The sequence below is a fragment of the Meira miltonrushii genome (genome assembly GCF_003144205.1).
Source record: "Meira miltonrushii strain MCA 3882 unplaced genomic scaffold FA14scaffold_3, whole genome shotgun sequence".
NCBI lineage: Eukaryota > Fungi > Basidiomycota > Exobasidiomycetes > Exobasidiales > Brachybasidiaceae > Meira > Meira miltonrushii.
This window is the reverse complement of record NW_020289945.1, coordinates 3,205,537-3,223,707: the sequence shown is the minus strand read 5'-3', so window position 1 is coordinate 3,223,707 and position 18,171 is coordinate 3,205,537. Positions and strand designations below refer to the sequence as shown.

The 18,171-nt window shown below is 43.1% G+C and overlaps 8 protein-coding genes across 8 annotated transcripts; 5 read left to right on the top strand and 3 right to left on the bottom strand.

The window, feature by feature from the left end:
• Window positions 1–105: 105 nt before the first annotated feature.
• Window positions 106–2,127, bottom strand: FA14DRAFT_181083 (uncharacterized protein; the record flags this gene model as incomplete). Its single annotated transcript, XM_025501063.1, has 2 exons — window positions 106–1,897; window positions 1,961–2,127. 2 exons carry the CDS (start codon window positions 2,125–2,127, stop codon window positions 106–108), a joined length of 1,959 nt encoding a protein of 652 aa, XP_025354767.1.
• A 289-nt stretch (window positions 2,128–2,416) lies between these two features.
• Window positions 2,417–5,599, top strand: FA14DRAFT_72820 (uncharacterized protein). The gene has a single exon (XM_025502782.1). It carries the CDS (start codon window positions 2,568–2,570, stop codon window positions 5,250–5,252), a length of 2,685 nt encoding a protein of 894 aa, XP_025354766.1. The 5' UTR covers window positions 2,417–2,567; the 3' UTR covers window positions 5,253–5,599.
• A 34-nt stretch (window positions 5,600–5,633) lies between these two features.
• Window positions 5,634–7,029, top strand: FA14DRAFT_72809 (Indigoidine synthase A like protein). Its single transcript, XM_025502781.1, has 2 exons — window positions 5,634–6,881; window positions 6,962–7,029. Exon 1 carries the CDS (start codon window positions 5,855–5,857, stop codon window positions 6,860–6,862), a length of 1,008 nt encoding a protein of 335 aa, XP_025354765.1. The 5' UTR covers window positions 5,634–5,854; the 3' UTR covers window positions 6,863–6,881; window positions 6,962–7,029.
• On the top strand, window positions 6,778–8,506 carry FA14DRAFT_72801 (Ribokinase-like protein). Its single transcript, XM_025502780.1, has 3 exons — window positions 6,778–6,871; window positions 6,962–8,142; window positions 8,415–8,506. Exons 1-2 carry the CDS (start codon window positions 6,865–6,867, stop codon window positions 8,089–8,091), a joined length of 1,137 nt encoding a protein of 378 aa, XP_025354764.1. The 5' UTR covers window positions 6,778–6,864; the 3' UTR covers window positions 8,092–8,142; window positions 8,415–8,506.
• Window positions 8,454–9,973, bottom strand: FA14DRAFT_191505 (NAD(P)-binding protein). The gene has a single exon (XM_025501870.1). It carries the CDS (start codon window positions 9,871–9,873, stop codon window positions 8,650–8,652), a length of 1,224 nt encoding a protein of 407 aa, XP_025354763.1. The 5' UTR covers window positions 9,874–9,973; the 3' UTR covers window positions 8,454–8,649.
• A 362-nt stretch (window positions 9,974–10,335) lies between these two features.
• Window positions 10,336–10,851, top strand: FA14DRAFT_125141 (uncharacterized protein; the record flags this gene model as incomplete). The annotated part of the gene is made up of 1 exon (XM_025496686.1): window positions 10,336–10,851. One exon carries the CDS (start codon window positions 10,336–10,338, stop codon window positions 10,849–10,851), a length of 516 nt encoding a protein of 171 aa, XP_025354762.1.
• Window positions 10,852–11,056: 205 nt separating this feature from the next.
• On the bottom strand, window positions 11,057–12,997 carry FA14DRAFT_165375 (uncharacterized protein; the record flags this gene model as incomplete). Its single annotated transcript, XM_025499952.1, has 2 exons — window positions 11,057–12,915; window positions 12,946–12,997. 2 exons carry the CDS (start codon window positions 12,995–12,997, stop codon window positions 11,057–11,059), a joined length of 1,911 nt encoding a protein of 636 aa, XP_025354761.1.
• A 1,024-nt stretch (window positions 12,998–14,021) lies between these two features.
• On the top strand, window positions 14,022–14,821 carry FA14DRAFT_72755 (uncharacterized protein). The gene is made up of 2 exons (XM_025502779.1): window positions 14,022–14,574; window positions 14,652–14,821. Exons 1-2 carry the CDS (start codon window positions 14,112–14,114, stop codon window positions 14,711–14,713), a joined length of 525 nt encoding a protein of 174 aa, XP_025354760.1. The 5' UTR covers window positions 14,022–14,111; the 3' UTR covers window positions 14,714–14,821.
• Window positions 14,822–18,171: the final 3,350 nt, after the last annotated feature.

The window sequence follows — 18,171 nt, the reverse complement described above, 5'->3', positions numbered from 1 at the left end:
ACACAGAGATTGTGACACTGATTCAAAACAATGATTATTATTATTATAGTACAAGTACGTTGTACAATATACAGTTGGTATCATATCTTGCAACATCATCATGCTTTATGACCAACTTGAATAAATCACAGCACAAAAAGCTCGTAATTCTTTCACATTATTTAAAGCATCCATATATTCATTTGGGAATCCATTAATTGCTGCAGAGCTTTGACGGGCAACGACCGGGAACAAGCTTGCCAATCTGATCGATTTACCTTCTTCTTGAACATCTCCAGTCGAATGCCCACCATTGATTTTTGGTGGTAGTGGTGGATCTGCTGAAGGAGGCAATTCGGTGATACTGGCCTCTGGTGGTGGTGGAAGTGGTGCTTTTGGGTGCGATGCTTCTAATCCAAAAGAAGGTCTTAGATTATGCTCGAATATTCCAAAGCTTTCTCGTAATCCCAACTTTAACACACGCCAGAAATCGTTTGATTCCACCAAATCCCGCGTTTCATCCAGAAGTGCCGGTAAAGTGTTTGACAAGGATTGCAAGTTGCCTACCGTACCAACTTTTGAAGATTGTGGCAGTGCTCCTGCATCGATGAGAACTTGCAATTCTTGTCCTTGTGGCGGGAAGAGTATCGATGAAAAATCTCGCCTTTTTCCTCTCCTTCGTGCTGATGTCATTGTCGTTGTTGCTTCGCTATACTCTGATCTTACATCAAGGCTAGCAAAAGAGGTCCCTAAATGACTTTGACCGTCGGTAGAATGGGGTTCATACTCCACCCTCCTTCGTACCTTTTGAATTAAAGAGATGAATTCCGCATGCGATAATTGTGCTTTCAAAGGAAGATCCCCAAATACCTCTTCCACAGCTGATCGTACGATATCGGCTAATTCTTGCCATCCTCGATGTAAGAACCACCAACTCAAGGTCAGATATATTTTTTCGGTTTGCAGATCAATTCCATTTGTTAAAACGTCAGAGTTTGCAATTGTACTTTGCGTGTTCTCCTCTCTTTCCTCTTCGCCATCTTCGTCAAGGTCTTCGAAGCCATCGTTCCTTTCGATTCGAATGTGATGCTTGGCAGATTCATCAGAAGCAGACAAAGATGTTACCGAGGTCAAATAAGCATATCGACCCAAAAGATTTAGTTGGACGCGTGTCTGTAGTGATAAGAGAACGATGCCGTACAAAGTTGTAATCGTACGGGAGATCGATGCAATCTTGAGCTCGTTCCAAAGCGCCAACTTTGCACGTTTCTCTTTCAAAAGCGATTCTTTGGACTCTGCTGCACTTTCCTGTGCTACTTCGTGATTCGATTTTGACTCTTCTGGTTCGACTTTAGGCTGTGTTTCTGCGATGCTTTCTGGTACATGCTCTTGTACAGGATCTGTTGTATTTGTCAGAACAGGTGTCGATGGCTGTGGAGAGGGCGTAAGACGTGCTTCGCTAGCGATCGGTTGCGGAGAAGGCTCAGCTACTGAATCCAAGCCTGACAAACTTGCACGAGGTACAGCATTGTTCCAGGCCTGTTCCATGGCAGTATCAGACGTTGAGACCGTTTCTTTACCAGATGTTTCTGCAGATTGTGTAGATTCTGCACCCTCCTGCCTTGAGCTGGTAGGGTCACCTTCGCTAATTTGCTCTTGTACCTTGCTTGGCAGTCCATCTTTTTCAGGGGTACTTTCTCCCTCTTCTGTTGTGACTTGCGATTCTTTGTGTGGGATAGATCCATTTGTCTTTGGCGCAGGCGTTTGAGGTTCACTAGCTACCTGTCTGCCTTGTTGCAATTTCGCTGTCAATCCTTCTACATCCATATATGCAAAGAGCTGATCTCCCAACGTAGGCAGAAGAGCTTGAACGGTGTACGTGCAATCTTCTTGATTTTGATTGAATCTTCGCCGTAGACTGTATTAGGTAGAGAGATGGTCAGACTCTATACCATTCCACCTTCTCTAAGTTCGTACTCACTTCTCTTTATCTCTTCTTTCCTCTACCATTCGGTTCTGCATATCGCTTATTTTTGATACGGCATAATTGGCTACCATATACACTCCTCCTACCAGCGTGCCTACGACAATAAATGGTTTCCTTCTACGATATAAGAAGTCCCGCGTAGACTGTAAATAGGACGTCATCTTGTCTTTCTGATGATGAGGAGCGGATGGAAGAAATGATTGGATGCGGCGCAGATTGCTTTGAAAGTTGAAAAAAAGTTAAACGGCCGGTTATAATACAATAAACCGGACGGACATTACAAACACAAAATAGGGCGCCGCGATAATTGTTACTAGGCTGTGATTATTGACGCGTTTTGCCCGCAAATGCAGAGAAATAAACCAACACTTGCAAAAACACCCGTGCAGTGCATACAAAAACAAACTTAATTGCATGAAATGCATGTTGGCCTGTGTGTTTAGCGCCAATAGAAAATCATAATGGCTATCATCCACTTCATCAACTCAATCACAATCCATCACCGTCATCATCCAATTCTGATAACAATGTATTGAGATACATTTCCACAATTCTCTTTTGGTCTCAAGCATTCTTGCTTTGAACGATTTTATTCAAAAGAATGGCTGCTATCGCTCATCCTCGTATTCCGGATTCGCCTTCTCAATTGGCCGATTCTTTGGCCAATATTCGATTAGAGGATATCAATAATGGTGGCGATGAAAGCATAAGAGTACAAAATGATTCAAGTACTACATTCACCGCAATCGATGAAGCAAATAGTCATACAGCTCCTTCCCCTGGTAATTCTGGCAATCCATCAACCACTTCAGCGAGTCCGGCAGTCGTTGCAGAGAACCTAAAAAGGATCTCCTCAGGACTTGAGGCCATACGTGAACAGCTCTTCGTCATTCAAGAAAAGAGACATGCTGGTATATTTGCAGCAGTAACAGAAGATGTAGGATCAAATTCTTTCAATGATTCTACAAGTACACCTACAAAAGAGAATAAATCACAAAGAGAGAAAAGTCTTGTCTTGGACGTGGAGATGGCGAAATTGAATGGTCTAATGGAGGACGTCTCGAATCGACTTACGACAGCAGAGAAACAACTGCAACAAGTGGATGCAAATGGTCGATCTCCAACCTTGCAGCGTAGGGGTAGCTTAGCAAGCTTGAATAGTCTCAGCAGTCTAGACAGCTTTGACGATGCTTTTGGCGTTGAGACCATAGGTTTGTCCAAGAAGCCAGAAGTGCTGAAGAAACAGTATGCAGAATTGCTGCAACATTGGGATACACTTCAAAAGGAAGCAAAAACGCTAGAGGAAGAACTGGGAGGCGACAAGTACCTTCGTGTATTCAATTCGATTGGCGATCAGATGGAAGAAATGATGGACAGTTTAGACAAGGCCTTGGCTAGCTGTCACGATTTCGTTTTTGCCTTTAACAGAGATAATGGAGCTCAGCACATGGAAGTAGAAAATGAAAATGTTCTCTCTCAATCCACTTGGAGGACAAATGAAGAACGACTTGCAGCCTTACAAACAGTCAAACGTAGCTTCAATGTGAAGCGAACATCCTACGGTCCCGCATGCGAGCAGATGTTTAGCTCGTTGGAAAGGGGTGTGAAGCAACATTCAACTCGAAATGGTACAATTCTTAGGCGGTATATGGAATTGAAGACGAGATGGCGCAGTCTGCGTGAGAGGGTGTCAAAGATGGACAAAGAGTTGAAGCGAATCGAGACACAATTGATGGAGTTTGATGCAAATGCGAGTCAGGACATCGAAAGTTTAGCTGTTGCTACGCCTCCCCGTAGACCATTGTCTCGTCTTAATCCAAGCACTCATTCTCCTGCCGTGCAGACGAACAGATATCAATCAATCAATCATGATCGCTCTCCCTCCATTGGGTGGTCACCATCTACATCAAATCAAGTTGGAGATCTTTCAATGCCTCTGACGCACAATCGGTCTCCCTCTGCGAGCGTCTTGCAAAGGCCTTCATCGTCGTTAAGTCAACGTACAGATGACACAAATGTCAGTCAGAGCCGAATTCCTCGTTTGATGTCAGCAGGCAAACGAATTATAGGCGCTGCTTCCAGGCGTTCTTCCAATGTAGGAGAAGAAAGGCCATCTTCGGCTCTTTCGTTCACGTCTAATTCAAGTGCTTTATTCGGTAAAAGTCCAAATTCGTCCAAATTTCGATCAAATCCTACCGGTCCAGATTCTTCACCTCCTGTCAGCTTTTCACGTCGAAAAGAACATGAGACGAATTTGCGAAATAGTATGCAAACGCCGGAGCCAACGATCATGGCCCGAGTTCAAAGGATGAGCTTGTTTGGGGGAGGATCGGGAACAGGTCAAAACACTAGCCGGAGAAGCAGTCGTCCTCCTCCTGTGAGATATAGTGCCAATCGAGTGGCCGCAGCTGCTGAACACCAGATGAGCAAATCACCCTCTTCTTCGTCTTTGTCAGCCACTGCTACATCAAACGCAGCCATCTCTGCTCGTACAAGCCCGCAACAAACGGTTAAAACATTGAACGTCAGTAGGAGACAGTCTTCCTTGTTCAGCAACAACAATGACGGTCGAACGACTCCTTTATCGGCAGCAGCTTTAGCAAAAGTTCCGTATGCTTCTGCTCATATGAACGGAGAATCAACTCCTGGTCAATATCATGTGATGTCATCTTCTCCTTCATCTTCATACATTGGCGGAGGAACCACGTATAGCACAGGTGATGGTGCATCAAGCGTAAGCAATTATCGAACAAAGAGATCTTCAATGATCAGCTCGCAATTCGTCAGTCAGATACCTAAACCACCTAGTATCACATCGGGTCGTGAAACGCCTACATATAGTGATGGAGGAAACAGTAGCGTTTGGGAAGGTACACTTTATGGTGCTAGACCCTCTTCTCGTTTAACTGCTGGCTATGGCGGTCGATATAGCGGATCAGTAAAGAGAGGATTTGATGCATACAAGCCCAATCCGAATGATGCGATCGATGTTGAAGTGGCAAGAGTGGTCAATTCGCTTGGTGTGAGGATCGAACGTGTTGATCCACCTTTACCACGTGGCGTGAAGGAATTGAATCCAAGTAGTACAACTTTGGTACGTTATCAAGTTGGAACAAAGGTAATTGTTTGCAAATTATTACAATTACATCGTCCCAATAGCACAATGATGAATTCTTCATACGATTCTGATCCAGCTTCCAATAAAGCCAAAAAGGTGTTAACACGTGTTGGAGGTGGTTGGATCGATTTGGAGCAATATCTCTTGAGTCGTTTGGGAACGATGTGATAGGAAAGTTAACAATTTAACCTCTATGCTTTGTCAATCATGCTTTCCATGATATCTTATTCTACTTGTACCATAGATTGACTTTACATGTTTATATATTGTTGTAAATATCCTGGAGATAAGCACCAATGATATCCCGATTACCTCATTACAATGCATTGCAATGATCCTCAGGAAGCACCATACTGAGAATCTAGAGGGAGTCTGTTGGAGTATTGCGAACGCCTAACGCCTTGCACGTGGGCAGGCGTCACTAGGCTGTATCACGCCCGTACGCCTATGCGCCTCCAAGGCTGACGATCCATTGCTCTGGTACGCTTAGCCCAAATGAAAGATATAAATACTCCAGATATCCCATGTATAAAGTAATCATTTTTCTCTACCTCATTATAATTCTATTTTCCTATTTGAAAACAGCACCTGGAGACAATCAATTCCAACAGAGTCTTCATGTCAGCGAGACGCTCACCACCAAGCGATACGATGGCGCTGCTCGGCCGTAACTCCGCTTCTTCCTGTTAGCGCGAATCAGCATAAATAAAGCTTAAGATCATGTATGCTACTCCTCCTTCTTCTTACGCACATCAGATTCTATTCCGGTCATGGCAAGCTTCCTACGCATACATCCTTCCATACGAGCAGCTTTGGCAGCAAATAAGCCAATTGTAGCCTTAGAATCAACAATCATTACCCATGGATTACCTTCACCTGCTAATTTGAAAACTGCATTAGAGATCGAACAAACTGTTCGTGATCAAGGCGCAATACCTGCAACGACTGCATTCATTGATGGAAAAGCATACGTTGGCTTGGATGAAAAACAAATCGAAAGATTAGCAGAAACGGGTAAAAAGGCCACAAAGACAAGTCGTAGAGATGTGGCTGGCATTTTGGCCGCGGGGAAGGATAGTATAGGCGCAACTACGGTCAGTGGGACGATGCTCCTTGCTCATCTAGCGGGAATTCCAATCTTTGGTACCGGTGGAATTGGCGGAGTTCATAGAGGAGGAGAAAATTCTCTAGATGTTTCCGCAGATTTGACAGAGTTATCTAGAACGCCAGTAGCAGTATTTTGCTCAGGCTGCAAATCCATCTTGGACATTCCCAGGACATTGGAATACCTTGAAACGATGGGAGTAAATGTACATTCTTTCAACGCATCAGGAGAATTCCCGGCATTTTATACTGCAAGTTCGGGCAGCAAAGTCTCACAAGTGCGTGACATTGTTCATGCTGCAAAGATTATACATGCTGGTCAATCTTTCGGAATGCAAAATGGATTTGTTTTTGGAGTTCCTATCCCTGAAGAATTTGAACAAGCGGGTATACAAATTCAAACAGCTGTCGAACAAGCCGTACGTGAATCAATCGAACAAGGAATCGATAAACGTGGAAAAGAAGCCACCCCTTGGCTCCTGCAACGTGTTGGAGAATTGACAAAAGGTGATTCGATCGTAAGCAATAGAGGTCTGGTCTTGAACAATGTCAAAGTTGCTTCGCAAGTCGCAAACGAATTGCAGAAATTACGTGCAAAAAGTGAGGAGGAGCTGAAAGAAGAAGCAATGCAGGGATTCTCACCTGCGTTCCCAAATGGTCACTCAAGCAGGTAAGCATGCATCGTAAGTTGGAGTAGGCATTAAGCGTTCACCTCATGTATCTAAATTTGGTGCTTACATTGGACTCCCTCTCTCATCTAATCAGTGCTGCAGACACCAAGAGTGCTCCTTCTATCTTGGTTGTAGGATATGCAGCAGTCGACATCACCGGACAGAAGGACAACACATCAGTGTCAAATGTAAATGATGAAATTGCAACTACTTGGCCAGGAAGAGTATCGTTATCGTTGGGAGGAGTGGGAAGGAATATGGCAGAAGCTATTCACGGAATACTGCAAGGACAAGATGTGATCGTTAAACTGGTTTCACCCGTTGGAACAGACAATTTTGCAAAAGTGATCGAACAAGGGATGTCATCAATAGGGTTATCAACTTCTGGTTTGATGCCGGGTCCATCACGAACAGCAAGTGTGATGCTTCTTTTAGACAAAGGAGGTGATCTTATCACTGGGATTGCTGATATTGATGAAAGTCGTCCTTCGAAGGATGAAGTGGATGCCATGATCAGATCACATCAGCCCAGTATAGTGGTCATGGACGGAAATATCAGCAAAGAGGCAATGGAAGCAGTACTCACGCAAAGATCCAATTCTCACATACTTTTCGAGCCAACATCCGTGGAGAGAAGCGTCAAGGTTATCCAAGTCATTGTCAAGCTCGTAAAGAACTCAAAAGTGGCTTTTCGCTTTCCCCATGTCATCACTCCGAATGTATACGAAGTAGTCGCCATGCATGCTGAAGCAGTCAAGCACAATCTTTTCTCCGTAAAGGATTTGCCAAATTTAGAAGGCACATTGGCAGATTCAGGCGTCGCTACAAGCACATGGGGTAACGAGAACATTGTTTATGCCGCTGCTCAACTTGCCTACCTACTTCAGACGACCTTGTTGGTTAAAGGTGGGAGAAGAGGTGTCTTGGTTGCCAGATATTCTCCGTCAAATGATTCAGTTCACCTTTCACATCATCCCGCAAAGAATATTGATCCTTCCCAAATCGTGAATACGACTGGAGCAGGTGATACATTTGCATCTGCAATTGTTGCCGGGCTCTTTACCTTGAAACAATCGGGCAAAGCAGATCTCTCTAATCTTTGCGATGAGAAGATATGGTCAGCAATTGTTGCTGAAGCACAGAACGCAGCTCTACTAACATTGCAAAGTGGAGAGTCGATTTCAAGCCGACTTCAAGAAATTGGTCGTGAATGGAAGAAATGGATCGAGTAGAGGCGATTTTCGCTGTACCTTTGGCGATCGGATTTTATTTCTGTCCCGAATTTCCAACAGTGGATGATGAAGAAAACTGTTATCCACAAGCTTTCAGATCTTTGCTACGGTTACAAAAGCAGAGAATTCAAGCAGACTATGATATGTTTTACATTCATGTTTTGTTGGAAGAAGAAAAATCGATCATGAAACCGGAAGATTATTTTAAGCGTTTATCCGAATTATTCTCCATCCCTTGAGTTCGCAAGACCTTCTCAACGGATCGTGAACAATTCGGATAAATGCTTGAAATGATTTCCTGGTTTCATGATCGATTTTTCTTCTTCCAACAAAACATGAATGTAAAACATATCACGAGCTGCGAATGAACATTATTGCCTTTTACAGCAGTACAATCATCAGCAAAGCTGGTCTTACCGATAGGCAAGCGTTTCACGCAAGATTAAATTCTTTGATAAGAATTGGGTGAATTGCGGAGAAAGTCTGTGAATGATATATCTACAAAATGTAATTTTATTTTCGCATTCCCAGCTACTTTCAGAATCGAAACGTGTACATTCAGAAAAGATCGACAGGATGTCCTGGAAGGTCACTTGCCAATCCGCGTTGTTCAGCTTTGATATCTTCCAACGTTCTTTGCCATAACCTCGACCGTGCTAAACGATCTGAACATTCGGGACGTGGAATCTCTGCACGATCGCGTTGGATGTAATGGCCACCGACTTGAGCTGTCAAACCTTTAGCAATAGCTGTATTTGCAGAAGCATTCTTTGGCAACTTTTCCAGTTCAGATGGTCTCAAACCGAAGCTAGGATGTAGAGCGCCGTACAACAAGCAGAGTGAACCTTGTTGAGTGCTCACACTTAAGGATGAAACGAGCCAGTTGAGCAATTGCGGTTGTGGCCATGCTAGATCAGATATTCCGGGTGCTTTCCAAATATTACTGCCGATAAAACCAGGATGAACGCCATTTACGACTACATGTCGATATTCATCACTTTCGGATAGTCGAACTTGTAACTCTTTAGTCCACATGAGATGTTGTAATTTCGTATCGCAATATGCTTGAACGCCTCCCGGTCCACGAACTTGTCCATCAGATTTTTCATAATCCAAATTTGAGAAATCAAGATCGCCTTGATAATGGAAACATGAACAAGTATTTACGATCCTAGGAGCTTGTGCTTTCTTCATTGCTGGAAGAAGGATGAGAGATAAAAGACAATGACCCAAATAATTGACAGATCTTGTTAATTCGAAACCATCTTCAGTCTTGATGTATTTTGGAGAAGATAGACCAGCATTATTGATCAAATAATCCAAAGGTTTTCCTGTTTGCAACCATCTTTTACCCAATTCTTCCGCACTTTTGAAGCTTGACAAGTCTAAATCCCAAACTTCCAACTGTTTTGGATCAATGTTTCCCGAACCACGATTAACGATTTCCCGACAAGCATCTGCAGGACTCAATTCATATACAGGCACATTTGGTCTACATGCCAAGATAACATTTGCACCCCATAAAGCGAAAACATAAGCAGCTTCTAAACCAATACCTGAATTGCTTCCTGAAATGATTACATTTTTACCTTTAAGATCTATACGAGGAGGTAATGATCTTGGTAAATGAATTGAATACGTTGAATCCAATCCTAATCCTTCAAATTGACGAAATCTTCGATATGCTTTACTCCATGGTTTGGTGGATTTTGATAAGCCTGCTCCTTGGCAATGCGTATCAAGAACGTTTGTAGAGCCTTTTGTTGTTGTTGCTGGTGACATTTGAGAGAGTGACGGTATGATGGTGTAAAGAATGAGTAGTGGTGGCTAGGGTCTCTTTTCATCAGAAATGCACTTGTGTTCCTGTCGGCAAGCAAATTCGGGCCCGCCCTTGAATGTCAAAGGAAGACCGGGGTAAAATATTGCATTAAAAGCATGTGAAAGATCGTTAACGGGCTGCGCTGCGTGGGGTTTAAAAAGATCGGAATTCGGCTTGAATGAGAAACAGTGGGGGCTGCATGCATACATCCACCTTTGCCTATCCTTACTCATCAACTTTGTCATCTTATGATGGCTCCAATACGGCGGTCTAGTCGTATCAAAGTGCAAAAGGATCACCCGCCAAAGTCATCTCCAAAGAAACGGAAAGCAACAGAGAAAGAGAGAGAAAGCACTTCTAACCCAAGAACATACAGCTATGATGATGACGACGATATGATGACAGGAAAAACTAGACAAGTAAGCATGTCAGGTTTTCCTTATACGCTTCCATATAAACGCTTGGATCTTCGCAAATTACCTCATCTTTATCGACCTGGAAAAGGAGAACAAGGAGTATTGATGGTAGAACCCTACAAATCCGAATTGCTACCTAATTGGAAATTCAAAGATCCCCAATCGGCACGCAAAAGTTCACAAAGGTTGAGAATTCAATTTGATGAGTATCTAGAGCAAGGTGACTTTATTGGAGCGGACATGGCTAGGAAATTTATACAGATGGGCTTCACAAGATCAAGACGATATGCGAATCACAAAGGAGGAAGAAAGTATGCTGTAAAGGAAGATGGAACACGAGGAGAACAATTGCCAAGATCAGATGTCGAAGATCCTGTAAAAGCAGAAAGTGCACAGATCTTCAAGAATGTCTTGGAGGAAATCAAAGTTGATCAAAAATACGCACAATTACGAACGGAATTTGAGAAAAAGTATGCAAATACGCCTATACCCATCTTCAAGGACGAACAAAACCCTGTAAAATAAACCTATACCTCATTGTCATCTTGCATGTTTGAAAAGTAGATCATCTCTTCGACTGAGACATCAACAAGCTTCTTAGAGAAGAGGTTCAAGCTAGCGTTCTGACATCCTTCTGATCGTAATGAAAAATGCATCGAATTCTTAAGAAAGTATATAAGGGAATCAACATACTTCCAAACATTTACATACGACTATATCAAATATTGATCTATGCAGGATGAGCTACGGCAGTTGGCGCTTTTCCTACCAAGTGATCATCCAATTCTACCAAAGGCTCTAAATGCACATCCTTGCGACGTAGAACGTGCCTTTTGAAGAAATAAGGCACAGCTTTCTTGGTTTGATAATCGATAAACGTTTTGTGCGGAATTGCAAACACTTGATCCAGTTCTTCCAGTGTAAGTTGTTTTGTTTCGGGTACGAAGAAAAGAATTAAAAAGAATGCCACGGCATTCAGACCAGCATAGAAGAAAAAGACTCCCCATGGTTTCATAACTTGCAACATTCTCGGCAGCGTGATTGACAAAACGGCTGCAAAGCCCAGACAGACCGTCACTGCCCAACCCATTCCCAATTCACGCTGTGCCAATGGAAATACTTCTGCACTGTATGTGAAAGGAACAGGTCCTTCACCAGGGCTATAGAACATGGCAAAGATGTAAACAAACGTTGCGACGACACCTAGCCTTGCCGGACTCAACGTACCATCGGGCAGGTTTCTTTGAATCAATGTTCCACCGCCGGCTACCAAAAGGGACCAACACATGTTTGGGAATGTGAACAATAACAAAGACCTACGACCGAACGTGTCGATTGTGAAAATCGCGGGGAAAGCAAACAAAAAGTTGATTGCGCCGAACCCAAGACTTGCATATAAGGCTTGGCGATCAGTAAAACCGGCTTTACTGAAGATTGTACTGCTGTAGAAGGCGATAATATTGATCCCGCACATCTGTTGTGCAAGCATAACAACCCCAGAGGCTACCGTAGCTCTGCGAACACGAGGGATGGTGAACAATTCCGATAAACGCTTGAAATAATTTCCGGGTTTCATGATCGATTTTTCTTCTTCCAACAAAACATGAATGTAAAACATATCACGAGCTGCTTGAATTCTATGCTTTCGAAGCCTTAGCAGAGATCTGAATGCTTGTGGATAACGGTTCTTCTTCATCAACCACCGTGGAGATTCGGGACAGAAGTAAATTCCGATCGCCAAAGGTACAGCGGGAATAAATGCAGATCCTAATTGTAATCTCCATGCGATCCTACCAGTGTCTGCTACGATAACGTTTGCACAGAATCCTAAAAAGATTCCGAAAGCAGTCCATAATTGCCAACTCATCACCAATGCTCCTCGAATTGCAGCAGGCGCATTTTCTGCGGCAAAGATAGGTACTGTACTACCTTTTGCACCCATACAGAAACCCAAGACTAAACGACAAACGAATAATTGTTGCCAAGAATGCGTGAAAGCTGAACCGATTGGAGTTGCAATCAAACCTAAAGCAGTTAAAAAGATTACACCTCTACGACCGATTAAGTTATTGAGAGGGTCAGAGATCCAACAACCGAAACCAGCACTTCCAAGATAAGGAGCGGAATTTACCACACCATCAATCCAAGAATCACGTTCATAGTTTGGTTGACCTTCCATTGCATCAATTCCGAATTCTTTTGGGAAAGAAAGATTTGCACCATTACTTCCAGTTTGATCCCAACCTTGCGTACAAGCACCGATTGAACAAATAATGATTGTTGCATATAACATCATCGGATGAGACCATTTGTTTGCCATTTCGTTTGCAATTGCATCTTTTTCGTCACTTTCTAATTCTGAAAGTTCTGAATAACCAGCAGGATTTTGTGCAATCAATGCACCACGTTTGAATAATTCCGTATGTTCTTCCAATTGGTTTTCTCTTGTGAAAGCTTCAACATCGGCCATCAATCTTGCCCTTGACAAATCTGCAAGAGGATTACGTACTTTTCCCGTTGCGTTGTTGTTCAAATCAACGACTGGAAGATATGATTCGCTATCTTGATCTCCATCTTGGACACCTGTAGCTGTTTTTTCTTTTGCTGAATCTGTATGACTGGTAGTGTGAACGATCGTAGGATCGTTTATATCATGTTTGTCCTTCTCCATCTTTGTGCAATGATTATCAATCTAGGTAAGAGAGATGAAGCAATTTTACTGATAGGATTACAAAAAGGGGATTTTATGGTAGCGCTTCCAATCCTACTTTATATATGGGAAGTTCTTAGACTGTGCCACCGGGAAAAAGTTTATTTGATTAGACTCTCAAGGCACTTCGCCTAATATAGGAGTTGTTCGAAATTAAGGTCATAATAAGCGAAGAAGGGGGGGGGGAGGATTGTGATTCAACTTTTTTTCAAGGCAGTCAAACAGTCTTGTTTCCTTACTTCCCCGTATTTTTCAACCCCGCGCTTAATAAAACTTTATAATTCCATCTCCGACGGGCGTTGAACATATGAATTCTATTCATTCTCCGCTCTTTCTCGGCGAGATTATTTTGCAGCAATGTTTAAAAAAAGCACTAATGCTGTTACATACTTTGAATTTGATGCTTTGGATGTATGTCAAGGTTCCTGTGCCTTGTTTACGTTGAACCCTCGGTAGATCTGCCCTTTTTTATTCCCCACAAGATTCGCACGCTACATAATACATGCTTAGGCGCCGCCGCACTAAGGATGCGGGACGCCCCGCATAATATGCATAATGCTGATTAGCCGAACACAGTACTGTTGTGCCTATAGCATTCAATCATTAAAACGGCGAAATTCCTCTGGTCCGTTGGCATTCTCTAAGATGCCGCCGTTGCATCAAAATTCTTTTTTCTTCTTTCTTTTCGTTCCAACAAAAGATCAATTTGAAATTCATTATGTAATTGATAATGTATCTTCCGGCGCTTTTGTGCGTTGCTCGGCGGCGCGGGGAACGATAGCAACCGAGAAAAGCCACAGCCAATCTTCGGCCGTATTAAAGCACCGCATCTTGGACCCCGTTCAGATTCATATACGTACAAGAAGTTCTTCTTCCGATTCCAATTATAGATAAGAGAGGCCATGAAGAAGAGCAAGAGATAGCGAATCATACCTTCCAGCCGTTGATTTGAACAAAAATGCAACGGCAAAAGACGATTATGGTCTTAGAAGTCGCACACGATGTACGCACAAGGCACGCCTGCCGTGACATCCCTTGAGAAAGCCATTTCACAGCTGACGGACTTTTTTTGGCAATGTTGAACGGATGTGAAGCCAAAGAGTGTGAGGTGGAGCATGAGAAGGTGGGCAGAAGAAAGACAAACGTTGATATCAAGTATGCCATTTCTTCTGTTAGGACTGCTCCGCTGACTCTATTGATGAGTTCTGTGTGGCATCTTGTGTTAAGTCCTGCCCTTCCTCCTTCTCCTTCTCCCTCTGCCCGTCCTCCTCCTGCCCTTCCTCCTTCTCCCTCTGCCCTTCCTCATTCTCCCTCTGCCCTTCTTCCTTCTTCCTTCTCCCTCTGCCCTTCTTCCTTCTTCCTTCTCCTTCTGCCCTTCCTCCTTCTCCCTCTGCCCTTCCTCCTCCTGCCCTTCCCCCTCCTGCCCTTCCTCCTCCTGCCCTTCCTCCTTCTACCTCTACCCTTCCACCTTCTCAGGACTCTCAGTCTGGATCCATTCACCGGTTCTCTTCTTCTCCAGAGACTGCCAATGTTTGCTTGTAAGGGTCCGATAAATGCAAGTGCAGAGACGTCATGAATGAAGGACCTTTGACCGGCTTGATCCACCTCACTTCAGATCACCCAATGATGACGGACTTCTTCGGTAACGTTGAACGGATGTCAAGCCAAAGAGTGTGAGGTGGGAGCACGAGAAGGAGGGTAGAGGAAGGACAATCGTTGATGTCAAGTGTGCCATTTCTTCTGTTGTCCCACTTGTTCGAATGCCATGTCATGATTCGATGTTGCGTGACGTACGAGATGACTTTTCAAGCAATTTGAAAGGTTTCATCTGATCAAGAAGAAGGCCTTGGCTGATTCGGGCCCCATCCAGGCGTTTGTACTTGTGTGCTCTTTTCACGAAGTGATGCGGGTCGTGTTTGTGTTGATTGCCGCGATCAATTTTGAATGACGACTTGAAAAGAAAAGTATGCCGTTTGAATGAGATGCGATCATCAAGGGAGAAGTAAATGATGCCGCTTGAGTGAGCTGTGATCCACAAACGAGAAGTGGATAGAAATGGATGATGCCGGTTAAGTGAGAACGCATATGAGATGGCGTCCGTTGATTTTTTCAAAGGTTTTTCCGGAGCGTCAAAGAAGACCTTGGTTGGCTAGTTTGCATGCTGGCGTTTGCACTTGTGAGGCTTTTCTTGTGAAGTGAAGTGATGCCATGTTTACTTTGCTTTTGAGTGCCACAATTATTGTTTTGTGAGAATTTCGTGATGCTGACTGATCGACAGGTGGATCTTGAATGACAGGTGGATCTTGCATGACAAGTGGGCCTTAAATATCAAATGGATGTTGAATGATAAGAGGTTGATGATGACGAAATGAGAAGTGAATGACGATTGCGGGATGAGAAGTGAGTGTTGGTGGTAGAGATAACAAGGAATGAGAAGTACGTAATGCTGGTTGGAAATGAAGTGATTTTCAAATGAGAAGTAGGTCTTTTTTTTTTTTTTGAACTTTTGATCTTTTTTATCTTTTACTTTTTTTTTGATCTGCTTTGTATTTTTTGATCTTTTTTTTTATTTTTTGAATTTTCTTTTTTTTAAATGCAGTTGCAAAGCGAAATGTCGCTTCAGGATGTGTGCGAGGAGGAGTGTGAGGAAGAGTGCGAGGAGGAGTATGAGGAGGAGTGAGAATAGCAAAGAACGAGTTCTTTGATCCCAAGAAAGGATGGCGTAAGGATGAGAAAGCAAGTGTCGTATAAGATGTTGCAAGAGTCATCATGTCGCCATTTTGGTTGATGATCAAGTAATGCCATCTTGACCATGAAAGTTGTTTGTGAATTGAATTTTGGAACCGTTGAGTAAACATGATGCTGCTGTGACGGTGTCGGAAGACTTGAATAATAGCGATGGCAAGTGCTCCATTCTGGCTGATGCTGTCTCGCTTATTCGGTTGAAACGTTCGAATTTTGATCTTGCGTGCATCGGCAAAGGGATAAGCAACGAATATTCGACTGCTCTTCTTGATCTTTAGAAGACTTTCTCGAATCGTCCGTGGAAAATTTGATTGATTTGGACTCCATTTGGGCGATTGTACTTGTGAGCTCTTTTCATGAAGTTATACAGGTCGTATTTGCGTTGATTGCCGCGATGATTGTGTGACGACTTGAAAAGAGAATCTTGTGATGCCGATTGTACGGTGGATGGATCTCGAATGATAAGAGAATGATGCCGCTTGAATGAGCTGTGATCCACAAGTCAGAATTGGATGTTGCCGATTGAGTGAGGATGCATATGAGATGGTGTTCATTGAAATTTCAAAGATTTTCTCGAAGCGTCAAAGAAGACTGTGAGCCGTTTTTGTGAAGTGAAGTGAAGTGATACCGCGTTTGCTTGCATTTGAGTGCCACAGTCAATTTTTCGTGAGAAACTTGTGATGCTGATTGGATGGCAAGTGGATCTTGAATGACAAGGGGGTCTTGAATGAGAAGTGGGTCTCGAATGAGGAGTGGGTTTGGAATGACAAGTGGGTCTGGAATGACGAGTGGATGATGACTGGAATGAGATGTGGGTGTTGGAAGTTGGATTCAATCAAAAAAGGGGACTTTATATACCTTTTTTCCATTCATTTCAAAGTTTCAGAGTTCTTATGACTTTCCCTAGACTGTCAAGTATGTCAAAATCGAATCTGACAGGTCAACTGACATGCATGTTATATAAACAAAATGACCATCCATTCGCTAGCATGATTTACAATTCTAGACTTTCCTTGGTCTATCCGATGGAATAAAAATATCCTGTTCTTTCGGTTTTCCGGCAAATTATGCTTGGCAGCCTTAATATGTTTGATATATTGCATCACTGCTGCCTCATGTTTGACTATCTTGAGTTTTCATTAACCATCCGATGGATCTGAAATATCCCGTTCTACTGGCTTTCGAACGAATATTTCTTTGTCGGATCATCTGTAGCTGCTTTTTATAACTCCTACTAACCATCCGATGGTTCTGAGATACCCTACTGTTTTGGTTTTCATACGAACACTGTTTTGACAACTCATCTGCAGCTATAATCTATGATTCTCGCTAGCCATCCGATGGAACTGACATTCCCGCTTTTTTGGCTTTCAAATAAGTACTTTCTTGACAAACAATCTGCAACTGCTATTTATATCTCGTTCTAACCATCCGATGGGTTCTGAGAATTCTGGCTTGTCTTGGCTTTTGAGCGAACACTTCTTTGACAAATCATTTGCAGCTGCAATTTGTAAATTCTTACTGGCCATCCAGCGGATCTGAGATATTCCAGTTTTCCGGCTTCTTGGTAAGTTCTTTCTTTACAGCTTTGATATATCTGCTGCACTCTTCCCTCTTGTCCGTCCGTTGAGACCTCTACGGCACCGTTCCGTTCTGCAGGTATGAATGAAGGTGTCAAACCTTTGGATGGTGAAAGTTTTGTGTATGCACCCAGTCAGCCAAATGACCCATCGATGCATGTGCAACGGGAGCAGCAGGTATGATATGACATACGTTTTGAATGGGCTATTCAAATTCAAGTTTTTTTCTCATCATGGTCATCCAAAAGGATAAGTAATCAAGTTGGCTGACAGTGGATGTATGCTACCCTACGCACGCACGCACGCCTACGTATACTCCATATTAGCGTGACTTTATGCAAGAAGAAGTCACTAAAAAAATGAAATGTTCTGCTTGACTCTTTCCTTCATCATTGGACTCACGCAGGAGTGCAAACGTGATGGACATGAGCATGCTAATGGCAATACTTGCAGGCACAGCCACTACACAGATTCTCAAATCAGTTCTCGGTGGAACTATTTCACCATCCAAAGCTGCAACTCATCATCACCACCTGCAAAGCGGGACGTTGATGCAGAGTTTTCAATGGATAAGAGAGCCGAGTCCATCGGATGGTCCAAGGAAAGTCTAGAACTTTAGGTCATGCTAGCGAATGGATGGTCGTTTTGGTCATATAACGTGCATGTGATTTATTGTCACTTGACCTGTCAGATTCGATTTTGACAGACTTAACAGTCTAGGGAAAATCATCTGAATTCTGAAAACTGTGAAGAGAGGTCTGTCTTTTGTATAAATACTCGAATTCCCTTTTCAAATTCATCCCAGAACCA

What these genes read in the sequence shown, in the direction of transcription:
- FA14DRAFT_72820 (XM_025502782.1), top strand. Translation starts at nt 2,568, where the DNA reads ATGGCTGCTATCGCTCATCCTCGTATTCCGGATTCGCCTTCTCAATTG.
- FA14DRAFT_72809 (XM_025502781.1), top strand. Translation starts at nt 5,855, where the DNA reads ATGGCAAGCTTCCTACGCATACATCCTTCCATACGAGCAGCTTTGGCA.
- FA14DRAFT_191505 (XM_025501870.1), bottom strand. Translation starts at nt 9,873, where the DNA reads ATGTCACCAGCAACAACAACAAAAGGCTCTACAAACGTTCTTGATACG.
- FA14DRAFT_72755 (XM_025502779.1), top strand. Translation starts at nt 14,112, where the DNA reads ATGTTGAACGGATGTGAAGCCAAAGAGTGTGAGGTGGAGCATGAGAAG. An exon ending in GAGACTGCCAATGTTTGCTT is followed by an intron (nt 14,575 to 14,651) that starts GTAAGGGTCCGA and finishes ACCTCACTTCAG; the next exon opens with ATCACCCAATGATGACGGAC.